Source organism: Papio anubis, chromosome 3 (genome assembly GCF_008728515.1).
Source record: "Papio anubis isolate 15944 chromosome 3, Panubis1.0, whole genome shotgun sequence".
NCBI classification, from domain to species: Eukaryota; Metazoa; Chordata; class Mammalia; order Primates; family Cercopithecidae; genus Papio; species Papio anubis.
The window spans coordinates 182,683,721-182,706,691 of NC_044978.1; the positions used below are offsets into that span (position 1 = coordinate 182,683,721).

General features: G+C 54.2%; 1 protein-coding gene across 2 annotated transcripts in view; it reads left to right on the forward strand.

Annotated features, from left to right (window-relative positions):
* ZFYVE28 (zinc finger FYVE-type containing 28) overlaps positions 1-22,971 on the forward strand; it is a 145,523-nt gene that overhangs the window by 105,702 nt on the left and 16,850 nt on the right. For both annotated transcript variants that reach the window (XM_031664780.1, XM_003890889.5), the window contains exon 8: positions 3,655-4,905. In XM_031664780.1, coding sequence (XP_031520640.1) covers positions 3,655-4,905 — 1,251 coding nt within the window. The remainder of the gene's footprint in view (positions 1-3,654; positions 4,906-22,971) is intronic.

A 22,971-nucleotide genomic window follows, 5' to 3' on the forward strand; every position in this document is an offset into this window, starting at 1 on the left:
TGACAGCCCACTCTTGTGGTAACTAATTTGGTCTCATGAGAAAGGCATTAATCTCCTTAATGACCTAATCATCTCTTAAAGACGCCACCTCTAAACACCACCACATTGGGAACTAAATTTCAACCTGACTTTTGATGGGGACAAACCGCCTCCAAACCATAGCAAATACCATCTGTGGTAGTACCAGTAAATATCAAATACGTAAGCATAAATCAAATTAACGATGTCGAAGACCTCCATTGAAAGTTATAAAATGTTATTACCACAAATTTTTAAAGCCCTGGACAGCAGTTCCATTCAGAGAGAGGAACACCTGATGTTATGAAGATATCAGTTATTCTCAAATTAATCTATGAGTTCAATGCAGTCTCAATCAAAATCCCAGAAGCTAGCTAGCTTCCTTCCTTCCTTCCTCCCTCCCTCTTTCTTTCCTTTTCTTTTTCCTTCCTTCCTTTCTTCCTCCCTCCCTCTTTCTTTCCTTTTCTTTTTCCTTCCTTCCTTCCCTCCTTTCCTTTCTTTCGTTTCTTCTCTCTCTCTCCCTTCCTTTCTTTCCTTTCTTTCTCCTTCCTTCTTTCCTTTCTTCCTTTCTTTCCTTTCTTTCTTTCTTCTCCCTCCCTCCTTCCCTCCCTCCTTCCCTCCCTCCTTCCCTCCCTCCCTCCCTCCCTCCCTCCCTTCCTTCCTTCCTTCCTTCCTTCCTTGTAGAAATTGACAAACTAATTCTAAAATGTATGTGGAGATGCACGGGGCCTGGAATAGCCAAGCAGCAGCAGAACGTTATCTGTTCTTCTCTCGATGGGCCTTGGGTAGTTTCCACAAATAGCGCTGCTGTGACTACCCCTGTGGGTGTCTCCAGGTGAACATATGCTTTTCTGCTGTGTGTACTTCATAAAAAAAGAACAAAGGCCAGGCACAATGGCTCATGCCTATAATCCCAACACTTTGGGAGGCTCAGGTGGGAGGAGCTCTTGAGCCCAGGAGGTCAAGGCTACAGTGAGCTGTGTTTACATCACTGAACTCCAGCCTGGGTGACAGAACAAGACCCCATTTCTTAAAAAAAAAAAAAAAAAAAAAAAAAAAAAGAAAACCCCTTTTATTAAAAAAAAAAAAAAAAAAAAAAAAAAATTGGAGACATCTTCTATTGTAAAGCTATAGTAATGCTGACAGATATAGTACAAGGATGGACTTGACACGCATTCAAAAGAATAGAAAATCTAGAACAGAGCAATGCATATATAGGTCTCTGATTTATGACGACGTGACATTACCGAACAGCAGGAATTGTTGTTTTTCTTTCCAATAAATGAGCTGAGTCAATAGAAGACCACGTGAGGAAAAGCGTCTCATATGGTTATCTATTAGTGTCTGGGTTCTTACCATTATTGTACAAAAAACTCAACTCCAGACAAAGTGTAGATATAAAAAGTAAAACAATAAAATCCAGGCACGGGGGCTCATGCCATAATCCCAGCACTTTGGGAGGCCAAGGCAGGAGGATCATTTGAGGCCAGGAATTCAAGACCAGCCTGGGGAACATAGTGAGACCCTGTCTCTAAAAAAATTTTTAAATAAAAAATATTTAGCCAGGTATGGTGGTCTGCACCTGTAGTCCCAGCTACTCAGGAGGCTGAGGCAGGAGGATCATTTGAGCCAAGGAGTTTGAGTCTCCAGTGGGCCATGATCACCCCAGATCTGGGCCACAGAGCAAGACCATGTCTTAAAAAATAATAAAAAGCTTTTAGAGGAAAATATCAAGGAGAACATCTTTGTGACTGTGGAGTGGGAAGAGATTTCTTAAACAGGACACAAAACACTAATCATAAAGAAACAATTATAATTGGACTTTATTAAAATTAAAACCTTCATCAAAAGCACCATTAAGAGAATGAAAAGGCAAGCCAAAGAGTTGGAGAATATATCTAATAAAGAACTCCTGTCAATCAATAAGAAAAAGGCAGACAACCCAATTAATAATGGGCAAAAGACTTGAACAGGAACTTTGCATAGAGAAAATCTAAGGGCTGATAAGTATGTCAACTGTGACCAACTTCATTGGTCATTAGGCTAAAACAATGGAAAGCCATAATAAGATAAGATACTATTACTCACTCACCAGGAAGGATTCAGTTAAAGACAGTAGGTGCTCTTGAGGGCCTGGGGCAAGCCATGCTATTGGCCAAGCTGTGGGCAGGCGTGCCTGGATCCTGGCTGCTCCCCCGTCTGGCTCAGCAGTCCCACCCCATATGTGCATGCAGCAGAAATGCACTCGTGTGTTCTTCAAGAGAGATGCACGAAAATGCTGGGTCACAAAACCCGTCAGGTGTGACAAAGGAACTACGTACATTTACCCCATGGAAGACAGTGCAGCCACAAGAATTAATGACCTATGGCAACGTGCTCTGTGGTGGGTGAATCTTACAGAATAGCATTGCCACATCTAGCAATACAATAGCAGATCGCCCAGTTCAGTTGGAATTTCAGATAAACAACAGACTCTTTTTAGTGTATGTCGCAAATGAGCAGCATTTGGGATATACTTACACTTACCACTATTTCTAATGACACTTTAAAAGTACTTATTTGTTGTTTATCTGAAATGGAAATTTAACTGAGTGTCCTGTATTTTATCTGGAGATTCTACACAAATATAACATCAGCGAACAAATCCTGCCACAAGAGAGTGTAGACAGAATTCCCATTTCTCCAGAGCAGCAGAGCAGGTGCGTGCCTCGGCCTATGGTGTCATGCGACAGCCAGGGTGCTGGGGGCCTGGTTGGGGTTTCACTTCTAAATCTTGCTGCTATTCACGTGGGTGGGTTCAGCTTATGAAAATTCTGCCCAGCTCTGCAAAGCGCACTTCCTCACAACAGCCATGGCTGTGCAGGTACGTCCCATGTGGGACTCAGACCACAGACACAGCTGACGCTTCTCCCAGCAGAGAGCAGCCCACAGTCGGCCTGTAGGAGCCTGCTGCAGGAGCTTCCTGCTCAGCATCACTGAATTGACTGCACCTTTGGGTCTCGGCCTCAATGCCCCTTCCTCCAGGAAGCCTTCCCGGCCTCAACCAGGTGCCCTGCTGCACCCTCCTTCATGGCTTGCGTTGTCTTTGGTTGCAGCTGTCATTATTGTAGTTCAGTCATTGTTTGTATAAATACCTGTTTATCATCTGCCTCCCCCAACTGCAGGCTGAGTCCACAAGGGCAGGAGCACACCTGCCTTCGTCCTCGTGTCCTAGTGCCCGGTTCCTGCCGCATAGCCAGTGCTCAGTGGTATTTGCGGAATGAAAGGGTGAAGGTCTGTGTGTAAACCAGCACAGATTTTTTTCACTCCTTGGAGTTTTTATTCATGCAGCTAACACATGCCTAACAATCAGGGCTTTCTTATTTTCAGCAAAAGGTTCCAGAATCTTGTTTTAAAAAAGAAACCGTACTAGAATCCCAGCCGGCCACCTTGAACACTGTTGTCCTGGCCGGCGAGACCTGAGCCTTGATCCGTGGTGGAGGAGACCTGCTGGTGCCCTGTGAATTCAGGTGCAAGCGTTCAGTGCCTGGCTGCTGTTCTGCTGGTGCAGACTCCAGGGTGCTGCATCTGCTCCTGGCCAAGGAGGCTGCTGTGGCTTTGGGAACCCTCACCCTTGTGTTTTGTCTTGATTTGTAGGGATTTGCTGCAGACACTGACAGAGGAGGAGCTGCACACGCTGGAACGGAACCTCTGCATTTCCCAAGACGTGGAGTTCCCCATCCGCGCAGACGTGCAGGGACCCGCTGTGCTGACTCCTGCCCTCTCTGCCCCTCTCCCCCCTGAGGGGCCACTCTCAGTCAAGGCCAAAGACCCGGACGCAGAGCTGGCCTGCTCCATGCAGTACGACGACCAGGAGCTGGAGCAGCTCAGCCGCATGGTCCACAGAGCGGGGGACGAGATGTCCTCTCTGCTGTCACCGCCCAGCGCCTGCCAGTCACCCGCGCACAGGCCGGGAGCAGAGGGCAGCCCAGGCGAGGAGGCCTCTCCACGCAAAGCGCGCCTGCGGTCGGGCAGTGATGAGGAGGAGCGTGTGTTCTTCATGGATGACGTAGAGGGGACGGCAGAAGCCCTGGCCAGGCCGGAGTCCCCAGGTGGCCCATTTGGGTGGGCAGGCAGTATTCGGGCCGACCCCCAGGAGAAAGGGCAGGGTGGGCCAGGCGGAGCAGCGGGGGTCAGCGTGCCCGCCTCGGAAAAGGAGGAGGACTTGAGCAACAACAACAACCCCGAGGCCGAGGGCACAGGCGGGGCCAGCCTCGCAGGCACCAGCTCCTGCAGCTGCCTGGACTCGCGGCTGCACCTGGACGGCTGGGAGGTAGGTGCGGACGACGCAGAGACGGCCGAGATGATCGCCCACCGAACAGGGGGCATGAAGCTCTCAGCCACGGTCATCTTCAACCCCAAATCTCCCACTTCCCTGGACTCTGCTGTCGCCACCCAGGAGGCCGCCTCGGAGCCCGTGGCCGAGGGGATGGATGGCGGCCCCCACAAGCTTAGCACTGCGGCCACCAACTGCCTCTTGCATTCCTGCGTGTGCTGTGGGAGCTGTGGGGACAGCAGGGAGGATGTGGTGGAGCGTCTGCAGGAGAAGTGCAGCCCGGGAGGCGTCATTGGCGCCTCATACGCTGCCAGCTTAGCCAAGGCCAGCGACAGGGCCGCTGAGAGACAGGACGAGGCGCCCCCGCCCTCAGAAGATGCCTCCGACGGGCGGGAGCCCAAAGCCCCCACTTCCAACAAGTGCCTGCCTCACACCTCAGGTTCCCAGGTGGACACAGCGAGTGGGCTGCAAGGAGAGGCCGGGGTTGCAGGTCAGCAGGAGCCAGAGGTCAGAGAGCTGGATGCCGGGAGCCCCTCGGCTCATGAGGCACCTCAGCCCCTGTCGGGCTCCAGGTAAGAGCCAGTCTGGCCCAGGGACTGGGTTTGTCCTCTCTGCACTGGGGGCAGGTGCTGGTGCATTCTCCAAGCATTGCAGTGTTTCCACCTGGGCCATCTTGGCCACCGACAGGTGCTGGGCCCTGGCCAGGTGTGGGGTCTGTGTGTGAGGAGGGCAGGGGCAGGAGCTGGCTGTGGAGGCACCCGCCCTGTGGGGCATCGTGCACCGGGAAATGTGTGCCAGCGGGCCCGCCTCCCTGTTTCTGATGTTCCAGGTGCCTTTCAGGTGTCATGGGCTCAGTGCCAAGCCCTCAGCTCACCTGCCACAGCCCCGGCTCATCCTGCACCTGGTGTGAGCCACGTGTGCCGACGCGGGGCAGAGGGAGTGGGCTGTGCCGGTGCCTGGCCCCTTGCCCTGGGCCGCATCCAAGCGCACTGCTCACTTCTCTTTGCTGACCACCGTGGCTGCCTGGCTCGCACCGGGCTGAAACAAGACACAGACCAGTGGCTATGGGCGTGGAACCTGGGGCCATGAGGGGTCCTGAGACCACCCACAGGCAAATTCCCAGGGGTGTTCCCAGGGCCTCTGCCCCTCCCAGGACTATCTCCTCCTTTCCCTGCATTGCGGGGAGGTGGGGAGGTCTCCTATCTCTTCTCATGGGCTCCCATCCCCCACACTGGAGACAGGGAGGGAAAGGCATGGCTCATTGTCTCATGGCTGCATTGTCAGGGCCATTGGCCCCCTTGCCAGGACCCCGCCCTGCAGGGCTCCCGCCTTGGCTGTGGCCGTGTCTACAGGCCTCTCTAACAGGGAAGAGAGAGGGAGGATAGGGAGGGGAGGAGGTTCAACTGGAGGCCGGAAAAGCCCCCCAGGAGCCGTGGGAGCTGGGCAGCAGATGGGGAGAGAGGTTGGAGGCACAGGTGGCAGGAGTGAGGGGCTGTGTTGGAGGATGGCAGGCAGGCCCAGGAGAGGGTCCTCACACCGGGGGAAGGGGCTTCTCGGTGCAGGGCAGACGTCTCCTTCCTGTGCCGGATCTTCCCAGGTCGTACACTTGCTGGAGGAGCAGGACTGGCCAGGGCCCTGAGACAGTCAGGCCATTCTTCCTTTCCACTGCCCACTCAGGGCTCCGGGCCTCCCTGCAGCTCTTTCCTGTGCTGAGGGCTGAGTGGGCTGGGCCTGCTTCCCAGCATCCCTCCCCACTCCCCACCAGGCCCTGGCAGCCTCTGTCACTTTCCATCAATGGATTTGCCTCTTCTGGACATTTCCTGTGAACACATTCAGGTACAGGTGGTTCCCGACTTACGATGGCTCGGCTTAACGAGGGCATGAAAGTGACGCGAACCCAGCAGGAACCGTCCTCCGCGTTTTGGAGGCTAGGAGTGTTAGATGCATTTCTGAGTTAGCATCCGATGGGTTGAGTCAAGGAGCATCTGTGGTGTGTGACCTCTGGGGTCTGGCTTCCTCCAGCGAGCGTAACGTCTGTAAGGGCCACGTGTAGAGGCGCACAGCAGCACGCCGTTCCTTTTTATGGCTGAATCACGCTCACCGCATGGGGAGCCCGTCTTTCGCTTCTTCATTCACTGGTGGATGGCAGATGTGTTGTTTCTACGTTTTGGCTGTGATGAAAAGTTTCGTCCCAGTTTTTGTGTGGACACATGTCTTCAGCTCGTCTGGGTAGATTCCTGTGAGCAGAATTGCAGATCATGTGGTCACTCTGTGTGTGGCGTTTTGAGGAGCTGCCAGACTACTTTCCACTGTGGCCGCCGTTGGCATCCAGGCAGCCGCGGACGGGGGTTCCAGTTTCCGCGTCCTTCCTTACACTGGTCCTTGTCTTTGTTTTGTCCTTAGGGCACACCCCACTGGTCAGCAGTCAGCTGATGGCTCTAACACCACTGGACACCATTGCTTTACAGCAGGTTCCATGGTCTCATTCAGCATTACGTGTGTAGAGACTGCCATTGACAGCTGATACAACTTTCTATTTGTGTGGTTCCCAGTCAAATCTATAAATAAGATAGACCCAGAGAACTCTGTCTGAAGGAACCTTTTTCTCCCCTGCCCCCAAAGGGAACAGTTTAAGAATGTTTTGTAGTACATCCTTCAGTTTTCAAAAATGTAAGCAAAGGCACATGAGTAGAAGTTCAGATAGACACCCGCGTATCCCCTGTCCCCGTATTTGGTGAAGGGCCTCCTGCTACAGGCAGTCGCCCCCACCTCGCTCTCCTGGCCTTCTGCCCGAGCCGCTCCTGTGCTTGCTAGAGATGTCCCTCCTTCCCTTCACCTCGGGGCAGGGCCCCATGCGAGGCTGGCCTGGCATGCACTCGGGTCCCGGTGCTGGCTTGGGCTTGTTTCCAGCCTTTTGCTGTCACAGACGTGCCACGATGAACAGCATTGCACAAACAGCCTCTCCTCTTTTGGGTGAGACCAATAGATACAGCCTGAGCTTCTCGGCCGTGTCAGCCAGGGCACCTTTTCCCTACTACTGGATGCTTTCCTCAGGGGCTCAGACCAGACCCAGTTCATTGGCAATGGATCGTTTTTCTCCAAGTTTCACATGAAACCGTCAGAAATTCTTTGACAGGATAAGAGGGGAGTTTTTGGTTTGGGGCCTGCCCATCTTTTGCTGCTGGGGGTGGTGGGGGTTGTCCAGGTGACAGCCAGTGGACACTCACCCCCTCCAGAAGCTCCTCCTGCCTTCCTGGCCTGAGCTCTGTGCTCCACCATGGACACGGCCTCTTAACGCGGCCTCAGCTTTCCAGGCCTCATGCAGCTCAGCACAGGCGCTGAGGCTCAGCTGAGGAAAGGGAAGGAGCCCAGGTGGTGGTGCCATCTTCCAAGGAAGCGTTTCTGGCAGGTGCTGAGGATCCGAGAGAGCAAGCACATCGCAGGGTAATCAGGACAGCACGTGTTTGGTTCGATTTAGGACAGTGCCTGGGCCCAGCACTGTGCCCGGAGGTAGCTGGAAATCAGGTCAGCAGGCGGCGGCACATGGCAACTGTCCCATCCAAGGCACAGGCGGTACGCACCCTGGGAGCATCGTTCACTCCCCCACTCATCTGTGTCTCAAGCATGTTCTGGGGTGGCTGGGCCAGGCACCGGAGACCCATCAAGGAACAAGAGACGTGCCCTGTCCCCACAGGTGTCACCTCACACCATACGGAGGTGATAAGGCAGTGGAGGTTTTCACACAGACAGACGAGGAGGCCAGCTTCACTCACGGAGAAAGTTCACCCAAATTCAAACAGCCCCTTGTCAGGAAGCCTGGCTGGTGTTAAGTAACATTTGTGCGAGGCCGGTCGCGTGCACAGGTGTGGCTGTGGTTGGTTACTCCCCCATTCTGCAGCAGGAGAGACTGAGACGGAGAGGGTGGTATTTGCCTTAGCTGAGAGCATCTGGAAGAGCCCGGGCCTGTTTGGCCGTGAGACCTGCTCACCCGGCAGGCGCCCCTGCAGCCCCTGTGGCTGTGGTGTGGACGGTTCAGAGGGAAAAGCGGGCACGGCCCTGACTCACGGCTTCCAGTCCCACGTGTGAGTTGGACCTCCGTGTGCTGCAAGTGAAGGAAATGCGTGGAGCCGTGGCAGACCGGCCCGCGAGGCCAGATTCCCCCGAGACCCCTGGAGCCTGTGTTTCTGGCCAGGCAGACGACAGCCTCCAGGAGGAAGGACAGGGCTTCCCGGCCACCAGCCAGGGGACAGATGCACACAGGAGGTGGGTTGGCACATGGCCCGCTGGGGTCCTGGCGCGAGGGTCCCAGCCAGGAGGAGCCCCTGTCTGGGGCATTTCCTCGGGTGGTGTCGCCGGGAGTCCAGACATCGCCCTCGACAGACAGCAGTGAATCAGCCTTGCTGATGAGAATGTTCTGGAACCTACGCCCTTCAGCTCTTTTCATTTTACTGGCTTCTTTCCCACCTTCTCAGTGGTCAGTGAATCCTTCTAGAGAAGTTGACATTTTTTAAAAGCTTATTTTCCCCTCAGCTAGCCTCACCTCATTGATCCAGAACCTTCTGTCCTCTTGAAGTCACCCTTGTAAGTTACTTGTCTAGATGACAGAAACTCCGCTCAGGCCAGTCGTCTGTTCCTTCCAAGGACACAATGAAGTGGATTTCCAGCCTCTGCCTTCTGTGAAAAGTAACACTGACTCCCTGTTTGCTGATTATGAACGTGGTCCCTGTTCATTGTAGAAACTTTGGAAAATATAAGAAGGAGAGACTGGGTCTGGTGGCTCATGCTTGCATTCCCAGCCCTTTGGGGACTGAGGCAGATGGATTGCTTGAGGCCAGGAGTTCAAGACCAGCCTGGACAATATAGCAAGACCCCATCTCATGGAAAGTAAAAGTAAATTAGCCAGGCGCAGTGGTGTGGGCCTGTAATCCCAGCTACTTTGGAGGCTGAAGCAGGAGAATTGCTTGAGCCCAGGAGGTGGAGACTGCAGTGACCTATGATTATACCACTGTACTGTAGCCTGGGTGACAGAGCCAGACCCTAGTTCTTACAAACAAAAGAAGTAAAGAAGGACATAAATATCACTCCTAATCTTATGAACGGTTTTATTATTTTTTTCCCACTGAACATGGTTTTATAGTTTCCTCTACGGTTTTTTGTCTGCCTCTTGGATCCGCTTTCCTTTTCTCTTCTTTTTCTTTCTTTTCTTCCTTTTCTTTCTTCTTTCTTTCTTTTTTTCCTTTCCTTCCTTTTTTCCCTTTTCTTTCTCCTTTCTTTCCATTTCCTTTCTCCCTCCCACCCTCCTCACCCTTCCCTCCCTTCCCTCCCACCCTCCCTTCCCTTCCCCCCCTCCCATCCCCCCCCCCCCCCCCCCTTCCCTTCCCCTCCCCTCCCCTCCCCTTCCCTTCCCTTTTCTCTTTTCAACCACAGAGCCTCCTTTGGTTGCCCAGGCTGGAGTGCTGTGGCACAGACATGGCTCCCTGCCTGGGCTCAAGCTGTCTTCCCACGTTAGCCTCCCAGGGTGCTGGGATTACAGGCATGGGCTGCTGTGCCCAGCCTTGGATTATTTCTTTAGAATTGGTCCTTAGAAGTAGAATCACCATAGCAAAGGTATGAAGCATTTTAAAGCTCTGCCATTCGCTGTCAAACTGCTTTCCAGAAAGAGCTGATTACCCGCAGCAGTGTGATCCCTCGCCGACACTTCCAACTCCAACTCGAGGGGGAGAAAACGGAGTACCCTTCGCAGTTCCTGAGGTTTGCCCCTTTCTAGTGACTGCCAACCTGGGCAGTTGTTCTGTTAGCGCCTGTGTTTTTCGTTCTGCGAGGTGACTGTTTTCTGCTGTTTTTCAGCTGGGACGTCACGCTTTTCGGACGTGAAAACGTTCCGTCTGGTCTGTTTGTGGCTTTCTCCAAGTTGTTCTTGCCCTTTGACTTCGTTTTTGGATATGTTTTGATTTGCAGATGTCCTCAATTTTATCTTGTGTAATTAAGTTTGTAGAAATTCTAGAAACAAGTTTGTTCCTCTGCCTTTCTGGTTGATCGTGTGGTGCAAGGCGCGTTCCTCCTCTGCGGCGGGGCCGGAGAATGTTCTCACCTCTGGCGGCCCGGGTTTTATTTGTTGCCATCAATCCTGCAGCCCTGATGCCTAGTTGGGAGGAGGCTGGAACCAGTGTCAGGGGCCTCTGTGCATCAGAGTGGGACTGACGGAGGCTGTGGCCGTCCTGACACACGGTCGAGGCTGCCCAGGTGCTGGCTTAGGGAGGTCTCAGGGCCTGTCACTGTCCGTCCCACAGGGGAAGGCCAGGCCTGCTCCGTTGTATAGTCGAGCGCCTCTGTGACTGCACTTGAGTCCGGCTGGTGACCTCACCCCCCCGCCACTGCCCCACCATGCTCAGCAACCTCTCTGGCCATTGCTCTAGGTAGAATGATAGGAGTCTCACACGCTTCTCGGGACAGTGGCCAAGCCTCTGCCCCAACCATGTGGCACATGCCCTGACTGTGTGCGCCTTCCTTCTGGAACTTGGCAGTGGCAGACAGATGACGGACATTGAGGGATATCCCTTTTAGGGGACTCGCTGGAGTCGCGGTGGGGAGTGCCCTGCTCCATAGGCAGATGTGAGGCGAAAGGCAGTGCCTGGTGAACGGGCTGCTCAGCCTGAGCCTCAGTTTTGTCATCTGCAAAATGAACCAACAGCAGGCCCCAGCCGCATGGCAGGACGCACTCCTCACGCATCACAGCTCGTGCTCTGCTGTTCCTCCCAGCACAGCCCGCCATGTCACTATGTCACCGTGGCACCCCACTGTCACTCCTCACCTTGCTTCCGGATTGCTCTTGCAGCTGTTCCTGGTCATCTTTGCCATGATCAGTCTTGGCTTTGCCTCTGGATTTCATTGTTTCCTGGATTCACATCTCCGTCTCCCACTCTCCTGGTGGTGACAGTTGTCCTGGGTGACATCAGGCTTTGCCATGGTGCTTCATGACCTTGCTCCTGGACAGTGGGTCCGGCCTCCAGCTTGAACATCCACCCACCGCACCCCACCTGGCTCCTTCTCCGCTGTGGCCTGAGGTCATTCCACGGGCTCCGCTGCCCTCTGCCAGTGTGAAGACAGGGCTCAGGGGTGTCATGGAGGAGAGCCTGCAGCCCGTCTATCCCGAGGCAGCTCCAGCTCTCCCAGGCCTGCTGACCCTCTGCCCTGTGGTGAGGTCACTGCTGCAAATCCTCCTGGGCCCCTCCAGGCCATGACACAGAGGGTCCTGCGGCCCCCAGCCTGGCCCCCGGTGCCCAGCCCAGAGGAGGGCAGGTTGTGGCTGGCACATTGGTGAAGGCGCCGCTGCATGGGGAGTCACCTGCTGCTGGCACTTCCGATGTGCTTCGTTCCCACATCCCCCAGTCGGCTTTCCCACCAGCAGACGGGCGTCAGCCCCTTCCCTGGGTGGGGCCTCATCCAAGGGCCGTGTGGTGCTCTGGGCTCAGTGGCCTGGAATGCCATGCTTCCCTCCCTGCAGTGCCGGCAGGACTGACAGAGCCTTCAGTGGCCCAGCCCCACTGTGGAGCTGTTCTGGGGGCTCAGAGGACACAGGCAGCCTCTGGGTGGAAGACTGGGCTGCCAGGCTGCAGGGGCTCCCTGGCTGCAGGGGCTCCCCGACTCCAGGGGGTCCCCAGTGGACCCACCGCAGGATGAGGGGACGGAGTGACAGGTCTGGGACTGGGGCAGCCCGGCCTTGCTCTGGTGCCTGTGACCTTCGGCAGCAGGTGCCACCCCGTGGGCCTCCCCTCCCCCTCACTGGGATGCTTACATGGCTGCCATTTCCCCCAGACTGTCTGGGGCCTGGTGGCAGGTGCCCACTAGGCTGCTGTAGCCATCGGTCCCTAAAACAGGTGTCCCGAGGCCCTGCAGGGAACACCGAGACCTTCCACCCACTTCATGCCCCGGCAGGAAAAACGAGAATGATTGAGTGGTTTAAAAATAGAGGAGGACTTGGAATTAATTAGACTCTTGAAAAACAGATTAGGTGTAATGACTGTCATTAAGTCAATCGTTTGTAAGTGACAGGGCCTCCCGGGCTGACACGGTGAGTCGGGGATAAGACCAGGGCTGGTCCGCCACACACAGGCCTGGGTGAGAGGGCAGAGCTGGGTTCTTGCTTTCACCGGCCCCAGGCACACAACCTCAGCAAGCTCGGTGATGCCTGTGTCACCAGAACCCCATGGGGGACAGTGATCGCAAGGCCCTGAGTGGTACCCTGGATGCAGTAGGCACGCAGGCCAGCAAAGTCCTGGGAGGAGGTGCCACCCTTCTTGCAGATGGGCCTCCTCCCAATTCACAGCTGGCCTAGAGCTGGAGGGAAGGCCCCGGCCTGGCTGTGCTCTCAGGAGGCCTGGCCAAGGGGATGGTCATTACCGCAGGTCCCCCACACATCCTCATGACCGCACCAAGGGCCCTTCCTTATAGGCTGTCTGTTCCCTGGTGACCACAGCTTCTCCCCCAGCCTCCGGACCACACCCTGCACCTCTTGCGACATCCGCCACCCTGCTCCTTCCCCTCCATCACCGTGGACCTCAAGGGCACCACCTGCAGGCAGCTGCGGCTATGTGGAAGGAGCCCCTCACCATCCTCTCTCCCTCACACCCCCCACCTGGTCCTCCAGCCAGTGCTGGGAAGAAATTAGAATTGTTTCATGAGGTGCAGAGTGCCAGTGAGGCAGCTCCTTTTGTGAGAGCAAAAATCAGGGGGTGGGGTGGGGGGAGGCCTCCTGCAGGCACTGACATTTGCTGAGGCCTGAATGAAGGGAAGGGGCTGGAGGAAAGGTGCCCAGGTGGCAGGACCTGTGAGGGCCGAGGTGCTGGGAAGGAGCAGAGGGGACAGGGAACAGGGCAGAAGGAGGTCGGTGGGGTGGGAAATCTCAGAGAGCTTTGTGGGCAGGGTGGGCAGGAAAGACTTTCCTGAGAGAAGGAACGGCATCAGAGGCGGTAACGTGAGCGTGGTGGTGAAGTGGTCTGGTGGTTTAAAAATTGTTGTAAATGCTGGGCATGGTGGCTTGTGCCTGTAATCCCGGCATTTTGGGAGGCCGAGGCAGGCAGATCACTTGAGGTCAGAAGTTTGAGACCAGCCTGGCCAACATGGTAAAACCTCATCTTTACTTTTTTTTTTTTTTTTTTTTTTTTAAAAAAAAAAAAAAAAAAAAAAAGTCTTGCTCTGTCGCCCAGGCTGGAGTGCAGTGGCCGGATCTCAGCTCACTGCAAGCTCCGCCTCCTGGGTTCACGCCATTCTCCTGCCTCAGCCTCCCGAGTAGCTGGGACTACAGGCGCCCGCCACCGCACCCGGCTAGTTTTTTTTTGTATTTTTAGTAGAGACGGGGTTTCACCGTGTTAGCCAGGATGGTCTCGATCTCCTGACCTCGTGATCCGCCCATCTCGGCCTCCCAAAGTGCTGGGATTACAGGCTTGAGCCACCGCGCCCGGCCAACCTCGTCTTTACTAAAAAAAATACAAAAATTAGCTGGGCATTATGGCAGGTGCCTGTAATCCCAGCCACTCGGGAGGCTGAGGCAGGAGAATCACTTGAGCCTGGGAGGCAGAGGTTGCAGTGAGCCAAGATTGTGTCACTGCACTCCAACCTGGGCGACAGAGCGACACTCCATCTCAAAAAAACAAAAAATTGTTGTAAATGGCTTTATTGAAATATGATTGGCATACGATAAACAACAGCGTATGAGAGTTCAGTTCCTCCATGTCCTTGTCAACACTTGGTATGGTGGGCTTTTTAACCATTCAGATAGGTGTGAAGTGGTACCTCATTGTAGTTTTAATTTGCATTTCTCTGAGGAATAACAATGTTGGAAATCTTTTTTTTTTTTTTAAGTTTTTTTTTTTTTTTTTTTTTTTTGGAGACAGGGTCTCACTATGTTCAGCCCAGGCTGGCCTTGAACTCCTGGGCTCAAGCAATCGTCCTACTTCACTTCAGTCTCCCAAGTAGCTGGAACTACAGGCATGCTACCTCATTGAGTTGAGCATCGCTTCATGTGCTATTTGACATTGGTTGTTTGGTGAAGCATCTGTTGACATCTTTTGCTTTTTCTTTCACTTGGGTTGTTTATCCGTATGGAGTACTGAGAGTTCTTTATATATTCTGGATATAAGTCTGTTATGTGATTTTCAAATATTTTCTCCCAATCTGTGGCTTGTCTTTTCATTCTAACAGTATCTTTTGAAGAGCAAAAGTTTTTAATTTTGATGAAGTACAATTTATCCATTTTTTATTTTATGAATTGTGATTTTGGTGCTGTACTAAGAATTATTTTCATAACCCAAAGTCACAAAGATTTTTTTCCATGTTTTCTTCTGGAAATCTTATGCTTTTAGGTTTTACATTTAGATCTATACAGTATTCCATTTGAATTAATTCAAGTATATGGTGTGAGGCATGGATCAAAGTTTTGTTTTGTTTTGCATAAGTAAAGTCAATTATTCCAGAATTATTTGTTGGGAAAGACTATTCCTTCTCCACTGAATTGCCTTTGCATTTTTGTCTTTAGCTGACCACATGGGGTGGGTTCACTTCTGAACTCTCCAGTCTCTCCCATTGATCTATTTGCCTGTATTGACACCAATGCCACACCATCCTAAATATGGTAGCTTTATAATAAGCCTTAGTTGGAGGTGCAAGTGCTCAGCTTTATCTTCTTTTGAAAGGTTGTTTTGGCTATTCTGTCTCCTTTCTATTTCCATATGAATTTTAGGGTTGTCAACTTTTGCAAAAAAAAAAAAAAAAAAAAAAGCCTGCTGGAATTTTGATTGGGATTATGTAGAATCCATGTAGTAATTTGGAAAGAATTAGCATCTTAATAATACTTCTGGTTCATGAACATAGTATATCTCTTTATTTATTTAGGCCTTTAATTTCTCTGAGCAAAGTTTTATGGTTTTTAATTGTACAGGTCTTGCACATCTTTTGTCAGATTAATCCTCAAGTATTTTATGTTTTGTGATGCCATTGTAAATTGGTTTGTTTTGTAATTTTAATTTGTAATTGTTCATTGGTAATATATATGGCTATAACTGATCTTTGTAGATTGATCTTCTAAAAGATTAATCTTCTAGATTGATCTTGCTAAACTCACTTTATTAGTTATGGTTTTTTCAAAGATTTCATCAGTTTTCCTACCTAGATGATCTTGTCATCTGAGAAGAAAAACAGTTTTGCTTGTTTTCAATTGTATGTCCTATATGTATTTCTTTTTCTTGTGTTTTTTAACCAGCCAGAACCTCCAGTATAACGTTGAATGAAAACAATGAAACAGGATGATTCTGCCTCATTCCCAAGCATTCAGTATCTATTGTTAAGTGTGATTTGAGCTATAGGATTTTCACAGATGCCCTTCATCTTCTAAAATAGAAAAGGAATTCTCTGCTATTCCTAATTTGTTGAGAGGTTTTTTGTTGTTTGTTTTTTATCAAGAACAGATGTTGGATTTTCTCAAATGCTTTTTCTGCTTTCTTTGACATAATCACATGGTTTTCCTGTTTAGCCTGTTAATGTGATAAATCACATTGATTGATGTTCAGATGTTCCGCCAGCCTTGCAGTCCTGGGGCAAACTGTACACGGTCATGAGGTATTATCCTTTGGATTTACCGTTGGCTTTGATTTGCTAAACTTCAGTAGGATTTTGCATCTGTCTGAGAGGACTGTCAGGCAGCTGTCTTCTTGTCATGCCTGTTTCTGGTGCAGGAGCATGGCTGTCTAGGATGAGTTGGGGAGTGCTCCACCTCTTCAGGTTTCTGGAAGAGCTTGTGTAGAACTGGCATTATTTCTGCCTGAAATGTGAGATAGACTTCACCAGGGAAGCCATCTGGGCCTGGAGTTTTCTTTGTGGGAAGATTTTTGACTACAAAATCAATGTCTTTCTAGCAGACTGTCTGTTGAATTATCATCTTATTCCGTGAATGGAGTTTCTTTGCTGCAGTATCGAGTAATCCGTCAACCCTGGTCCATCCTCCTGATGTCCCCTCAGAGGCGCTGACTCGTTATCAGGCCCTCAGTGACCTGACCTGGCCCTCACCACAGCCCTGCCCCTGCAATCGGCTTCCCTTGTCCCTGCCAAACCAGGGGACCTGCCTCTGGACCCCTCGTGCCCTCCTGCTCCTGTCCCTGTCTGCCCTTCGGGCTAGCATCGCTCTATACTGTGGCCTCCCTCCCTGTCCCTTTGGCATGGAGCCACCATCGTTCAGCTGCCTGGATGAAGCTGTAGGCAGCTTTGCCAGCTGGGTCTCACTGAGTCCCACAGCTGCCTTCGAGGTTGGAGTCTCCATGTCTGTGGCATTCCTGTTCGTTTCATGGCTGGACCATCCCTTCCAACCCAACTCTCCGGCCGCCTGCAGGACCCATCCCAAGGTTCAGCCTGTGCCTCTCAGGCGCAGCAGCATGGCATCCTCCCAGCCCCCCATGCCGCATCCCAGAGCACCTGGATGTGACTGAGGATCCTGGCTGGGGGACGTGCTGGCTCTAGGCTAAGTGGAAAGGAGGTGGCTCTGAGGACTGGAAGGCAGCAAGGCCTGGGAGGATGTGCTGGAGCCTGGCTCATTGGGACACTCACGTCCCTGACTCTCCCTGCAACTCCTGCCCTGCAGCCTGGCCTCCTCTGCTCCCCACCCCAGCTCCTTGGCCCAGTGCAGCCCCATGGACTGGCAGGTGGCTGTCCAGCCTCAGCCTCCCAAGGCACAGATGCTGGGGCCCACCCAGGCAGGGTTCATGTCCTCCACCAGGCGTGTGGGGAGTGGGATGGGCATCGGCAGGTGTGGGGGGCTGCCATTCTTGGGGAGCTCCAGGAGAAGGAGCTGGGCAGAGTCCAGGCCTATAGTGCTGCTCCTTGAGGTGCGGCTCTCAGTTCCTGCTCTCCCGACCCTGGGGCCCCCAGTGCTGTCCCTCAGGACAGTTCTCAGTGAGGGACACAGCAGTGTCTGAGGCGGGGGGTGAGGGGACCTAAGGCCACTTCTGGCCCTACTCCCTGCTCCTGGCAGCATCACGGAGCCCATCAAGGGGTGGAAGCGGGGGCTTTGGCTGGAGTGGAGCCTACTCAGTAAGCATTAGCCCCTCCTCAGGGAGCCTGGAAAGGGAGGGAGCCTTCCCCTGAGCCTGAGGAGGTGAGAGGGTGCTAGCTTCCTGCTCCCCAGTGGCTCCAGGAAGCATCCTCAAGGGGTTGTTTTCCTCCACCCCGTGGAACCAGGAAAATTCCAGGGGGAACAGCCCCTTCTCGAAAGTCAAGCATCTCCTCCCACTTTCACTGAGCCGAAAGCAAGAGGAAGCGGTTTCAAGCGCAGGGTTACTGCAGCCGGAGACCCGGAGACCGGGAGACCGGAGGCGGTCCTCAGCCGACTGCACCCGCCGCTCTGAGACTCACCAGTTGTGGTGGCTTCTGTTCAGAGAGCTTTTTAAAGCAGCGAAAGCGCCTGCAAGGTGCGAGACACGAAGGGCGACAGGAGCTCCTCCTGCTCGTGTGCTGGGGGCAGGAGCACACGTGCAGGCACTCTTTTCACTAATCTGCCTTTCCTCGTTTTTTAGGGTGCACATGTATTGCTTCCGTAATTACAAAGAAAAACAAAGAATAGCTTCCCAGATCATAATAATAGTGGGATCTTTTCAAGAACTGGGCCATGTCTAGGCCTGGGCCTCACTGTGTCCCCAGAGCCCAGATCTTGGCCAGGCAGGGCTGGGCCAGGAGGGATCAGATCATGGCCCCCACCCCTCCCCACTGCCGCTTGGCTTGTGCTTGGACTTAATAGGGGAAGCAGGGGGCCGGGTGAGCACCCCAAGGCGATGCCCGGCCCCTGGCCCAGCCCTGGTGTGGCCCCTGTCCCACAGCAGGAGAGGGGTGAGGCCGGCCCGGAGGAGCTGACTTCTTGAAGGACCTGGTGAGCCGTGGGTGTCAGCAGCTGCTCTGGGGCCAGGGGAAAGGTGTGGTCGTGCCCAGCTCTGCTGCACCTACCCATGGCCCCCGGTTTTTGGAGGCATCTCCTGGGGGCCATCAGTGAGCAGCGTGGCATCTTCACGAGAGGACAAAGCTGGAGAGGGCTGACAGACAGGAGCTGTCAGGGTAGCTACGGGATCCATGGAGGGGTCACCATGACGACTGGGAAAGTGGCCCGTGGGGCTTGCAACCTGCGTGTCTCACCAGGCACCGTTGCGCCTGATCCTCTGAAGCCCATTCTGTAGCTGAGGAGACCCCACCTCCTTGGAGGAGGCAGGCAGGCTTGTGGTCACGCACCTTCCAGGTGGGATGGGCCCGGGGACTGCTGGGCCATCCCCATAGGGGCTGCTCTCTCTGGGCTCCGGTTGCCAGCATGGGCGGCCTTGCCTTGAGCACATGCTGCAACAATGGGTCCCCGGGGCACAGCCTGGGGGCCCAGCCACTGGGGAGTGGCTCCAACGGGGCCTGCCACCACGCTGCTGGCTGAGGCCTGGCTGTCTCTCCGTTGCTGGGCTGGGCTGGCCTCCGTGAGGACAGCGGCTCCCTGGGCCTGTCCACGGTCTGTCTGTGTCTGCCCTCCCCCTTAGCCTCTGCAGAACGTCCCTCGGATGAGGAGCGCTGACCACAGCCTGGCTGTCCCCCATGGGTGATGAGGATCGGGGGGCTCAGGGGAACTCAGGTTCTCCGAGTTCTTCTGGACACCGCCACGGTGACTGACCAGAGGCATCTCCAGGAACTCCCCCAGGTCCACAAGTGTCCTGGGGCATGATGCACAGGCCCCCGCAGGCTGTGGTCAGCTGTGTCACCACAGGGACCCTGGACATCACCACCTCTGCCGTCTGGGCGGGAACTTAGCCTCCCAGCACCTCAGTTTACTTGTCTGTAAAAGGCGAGGCCAGGTGCTGTGGCTCGCACCTGTAATCCCATTGCTTTGGGACCCGAGGCAGGAGGATCACCCCGGGGGTGACGGGGCTGCTGACAGTGTGGGGCAGTACCTGGCTTGATGCCTTCCCCCTGCCTGACCCTCCAGAGGGCTGGCCTCTTTGATGACAGCAGGTGGCAGGAGGCTGTGGCCCTGAGGTCTGGCCCAGCAGCCTCAGCCTCTGTCACACACCACCCCCTCACTTTGAGGAGGCTGTGCTCCAGCCCATGTTACACGGCCCAGGGCCACACCCAGGACCTGAGCGCCTACTTACCCCACCCCTGCATCGTATGTGCTGAGGGGCACCCTTCTTCGAAGGACGCTGTGTGGGCAGTATCGTGCTCCTGTTTTAGATTATTAATTTAATTTAATTATTGAGGCAGGGTCTTACTGTCACCCAGGCTGGAGTGCAGTGGTGCCACCCTGGCTTGCTGCAACCTCTGCCTCCCAGGTTAAAGCCTCCCAGGTTAAAACCTCAGCCACCAGAGTAGCTGGGATCACAGGCACCTGCCACCCCTACAGCTAATTTTTGTATTTTTAGAAGAGACTAGGTTTTGCCATGTTGGCCAGGCTGGTCTCGAATTCTTGGCCTCAAGTGATCCTCCCACCTGGGCCTCCCAAAGTGTTGGGATTACAGGCATAAGCCACCACGCCTGGTCTTAGCACTCCTATTTTATTAATTTAATTTAATTTATTTTAATTTAATTTTTGAGGCAGGGTCTCACTCTGCCACCCAGGCTAGAGTGCAGTGGTGCAGTCATGGCTCACTGCAGCCTAGGATTCCTGGGCTCAAGTGATCCTCCTGAGTAGCTGGGAACACAGGGTCGTGCTACCATGCCCAGCTATCTTTTCTTTAATTTTTAGTAGAGACAGGGTCTCACTGTGCTGCCCAGGCTGATCTCAAACTCCTGGCCTCAAATGATCCTCTTGGCCTCCCAAAGTACTGGGATTAAAGGCGTGAGCCACTGCGCCCAGCCTCACTTTCCTGTTTTACAGACAAGTAAACTGAGGCCCTGGGAGGTTAAGTTCCCTGCCCACATGGCAGAGGTGGTGATGCCCAAGGGCCTTCAGCTCACACTGGCTAACCTGTGACTCCCCAGCCCAGCTCGAGGACACCCTCCCCAAGGCAGGACCTCCCCTTGGAGCAGCAGCCACGTGCCCAGGTCCCCTCGGGGGTCTCCTCCTATTGCCAGCCCACAGCCTCCACTGTGGCCCTGGCACCCAGCCCAGGGCCCGATGTTCCCCCACTGTGTAGCAGGCGCTCACCTGGCCCACCCCCTCAGTGTGCAGGTCAGGACTTGCCCTCATTAGAGATGGGGTCCCTGTTCTAGTCTCACCTGTTGGTTTTCCTGGGAGCCAGCTCTGGGGCCACAAGGGGGCCTAGGAGATGGAGGCCCTGTACCCAGTGATCATGGCTGGGAGGTGATGCAGGTCCTCGGGCCTTTGTGGACTCAGGGCCGGGTAGGGCCATATCGCTGCTCAGGCCAGGCCACCTCCTCCAGGAAGTCCTTCCTGCTGTATGGTGATTGTGCCTTGCTGTCGTGGGGGTGGTGGGCTTCTGATCACAGGCCAGTTGCTTCTGCTTTCCTAGGCCCGCTGCACCTTGATAGGGCCCGGCCAGACAGGAGTGGGGGTGGGGGGAGTGTGAAAAACATAAAGGAATTTGTGTTCCTAACTGAATCCCAAGAGACATCAAGGCAATGCTGCTGAATTAGAGGAGACGGGAAAATAGCTAATTTTCAGAGCATTCACGCATCCATATCCGGTGTTTCCTTATGTTCAGTACTTTGGAACCAAACTGCGGGTCCTACAGTGATTCCCCCTGCCCCCTCAGAGTGCCCCCCTCACCCTGCAGCCCCCACCGCTGAAGCACAGCAGTGTCCACATCACAAAAGGCACTGGGAGGGCGGGGGCAGGGAGGAGCTGTCTCCCTTCCAGAGACCTAAAGAGATCCCAAGGGCACCTGGGATGCCCCTTCCTTCCCTTAGCTCCAGACGTCCTGGAGATCTGTGATGTGTGCCGGCCTCTGCACAGGGAACTCCAGCCACAGCCACCTCATGTCAGTCACCACAGAGAAAGGAAGATTTGTGGAAGGAATACAGCAAATAACGCCGCCTCCTCCTCGCAAAGCACTTTCCCTGGATGTTGAAAGAGTGACTGCAAACTTAGAGGCCCTTCAGGGACTTAAGCCAGGATTCGTTCAGCCCGTCCTACGGCCGCTGCACGTGAGGCACGAGGCCCTTGCTGCCTCTGTGCCGCATCCACACTGCTGAGAGGATCTCACTTGTCTGACCCGTCAGTGGCTATCTTACTGTCCTGGTCTGTGGCTCAGGGAGCAAAGCTCTGGACCACACAACCTGCCCAGCGTTGCCCAGTGGGTGAGAAATGCTCTTAGGATCGGACGACAGAGTCCACCTCTAGATGCCTGTCTGGGGCTGCTGTAACAGAACACCCAGGAGCTGGGAGGCTTAAAACCATGGGGATTTGCTGGTTTCCAGTTCTGGAGGCAGGCATCTGAGAGGAGGGCGCTGACGGAGTGGCACTGCAGCCCAAGGCTCTAGGGGACGAGCCTCCTGCTGCTTCCAGTTTCTGGTGGCTCCTGGCACTTCCTTGCCTTGTGGCGGGGTCACTCCAAGCTCGACCTCCATCTTCTCTTGGCTCCTCCCTGTGTCTGTCTCTTATAAGGACACTTACTGGAGTTGGTGCCCATCCAGATAGTCCAGGATGGTCCCATCTCAAGATCCTTAACTTCATGACATCTGCAAAGAACCTTCTTCTAAAAAAGGTCACTGTCACAGATTCACATTTGCGGGGGCCCATTCAGCCCACCATGACATCTGAATCCTGTGCCTCCAGCCCCTCACCCTTCCTGTCACCCCCCACCCTGTCTTCAGGACACAGCAGAGAGCAGGGGCTGGAGAGTCAGCAGCCCAGGGCTGAGCTCCTTCCCTAATCCCACCTGGCGTAGGTGAACCGGAGACCGCATTTGCTCCACCAAGAGCCCACGTCTCAGCTTTGCATCAGCTAGCTGGGCTGTGGATAAGCAATTCTGAGTAAGGGTCCTGCAGCGTCCACGGGTCAGATGCCTGTCTCAGCACGACTGGGTTCTCTGCTCAGGGTCTCCCCGGGGTGAAATCCAGGTGCCATGGACTGCGCTCTCGTCTGGAGTGGCTGAGGTTTATTCCATCACTTCTTGTTGATTGAGAAGAGACTGAGATGCGGTGGTGGCCGGTGTGGAGCTTAGCACTTGACATCCTCCATGCCTGATGCGCCCCCTCCCCCGGCAAAGGGCAGGCCTCGGGGCTGACCTCTGACCTGACCTCTGACCTGCTGCTTTTTTGGCATCCTCCTGCTGAGGTCTCTTAGGTCTCATTAGCAGGAAGCAGGGCTGGCCTGGGGGCCGGGAGGGAGGAACTGAGGGGTAAGGACCGTGCAGCCCACCCTGAGAGAGCGAGTAAGTCAGTGCCCGCACAGGGCTGTCCTCTCCCCGCTGCTCTGGCCCCTGACCCCATGCTCCCCACGGGGACCAAAGTCCTGCAGCAGCAAATCTCAGGCCACTGTCCCTGCACCCCCTAGAGTACCTGCATGGAGCAGGTTTGGAGATGGGTGGGGGAGCAGTGACTGGGCCAGAGTGTCTGGAAGGACCCCTGGGCCTGTACCCACACCCTGGGACCAGAGGAGCGTGGACGTTGGAGGGTGCTCCAAGAGAATGCGCCGAGACCAGATGACACATCTGGGAGAGAGGCCTGCA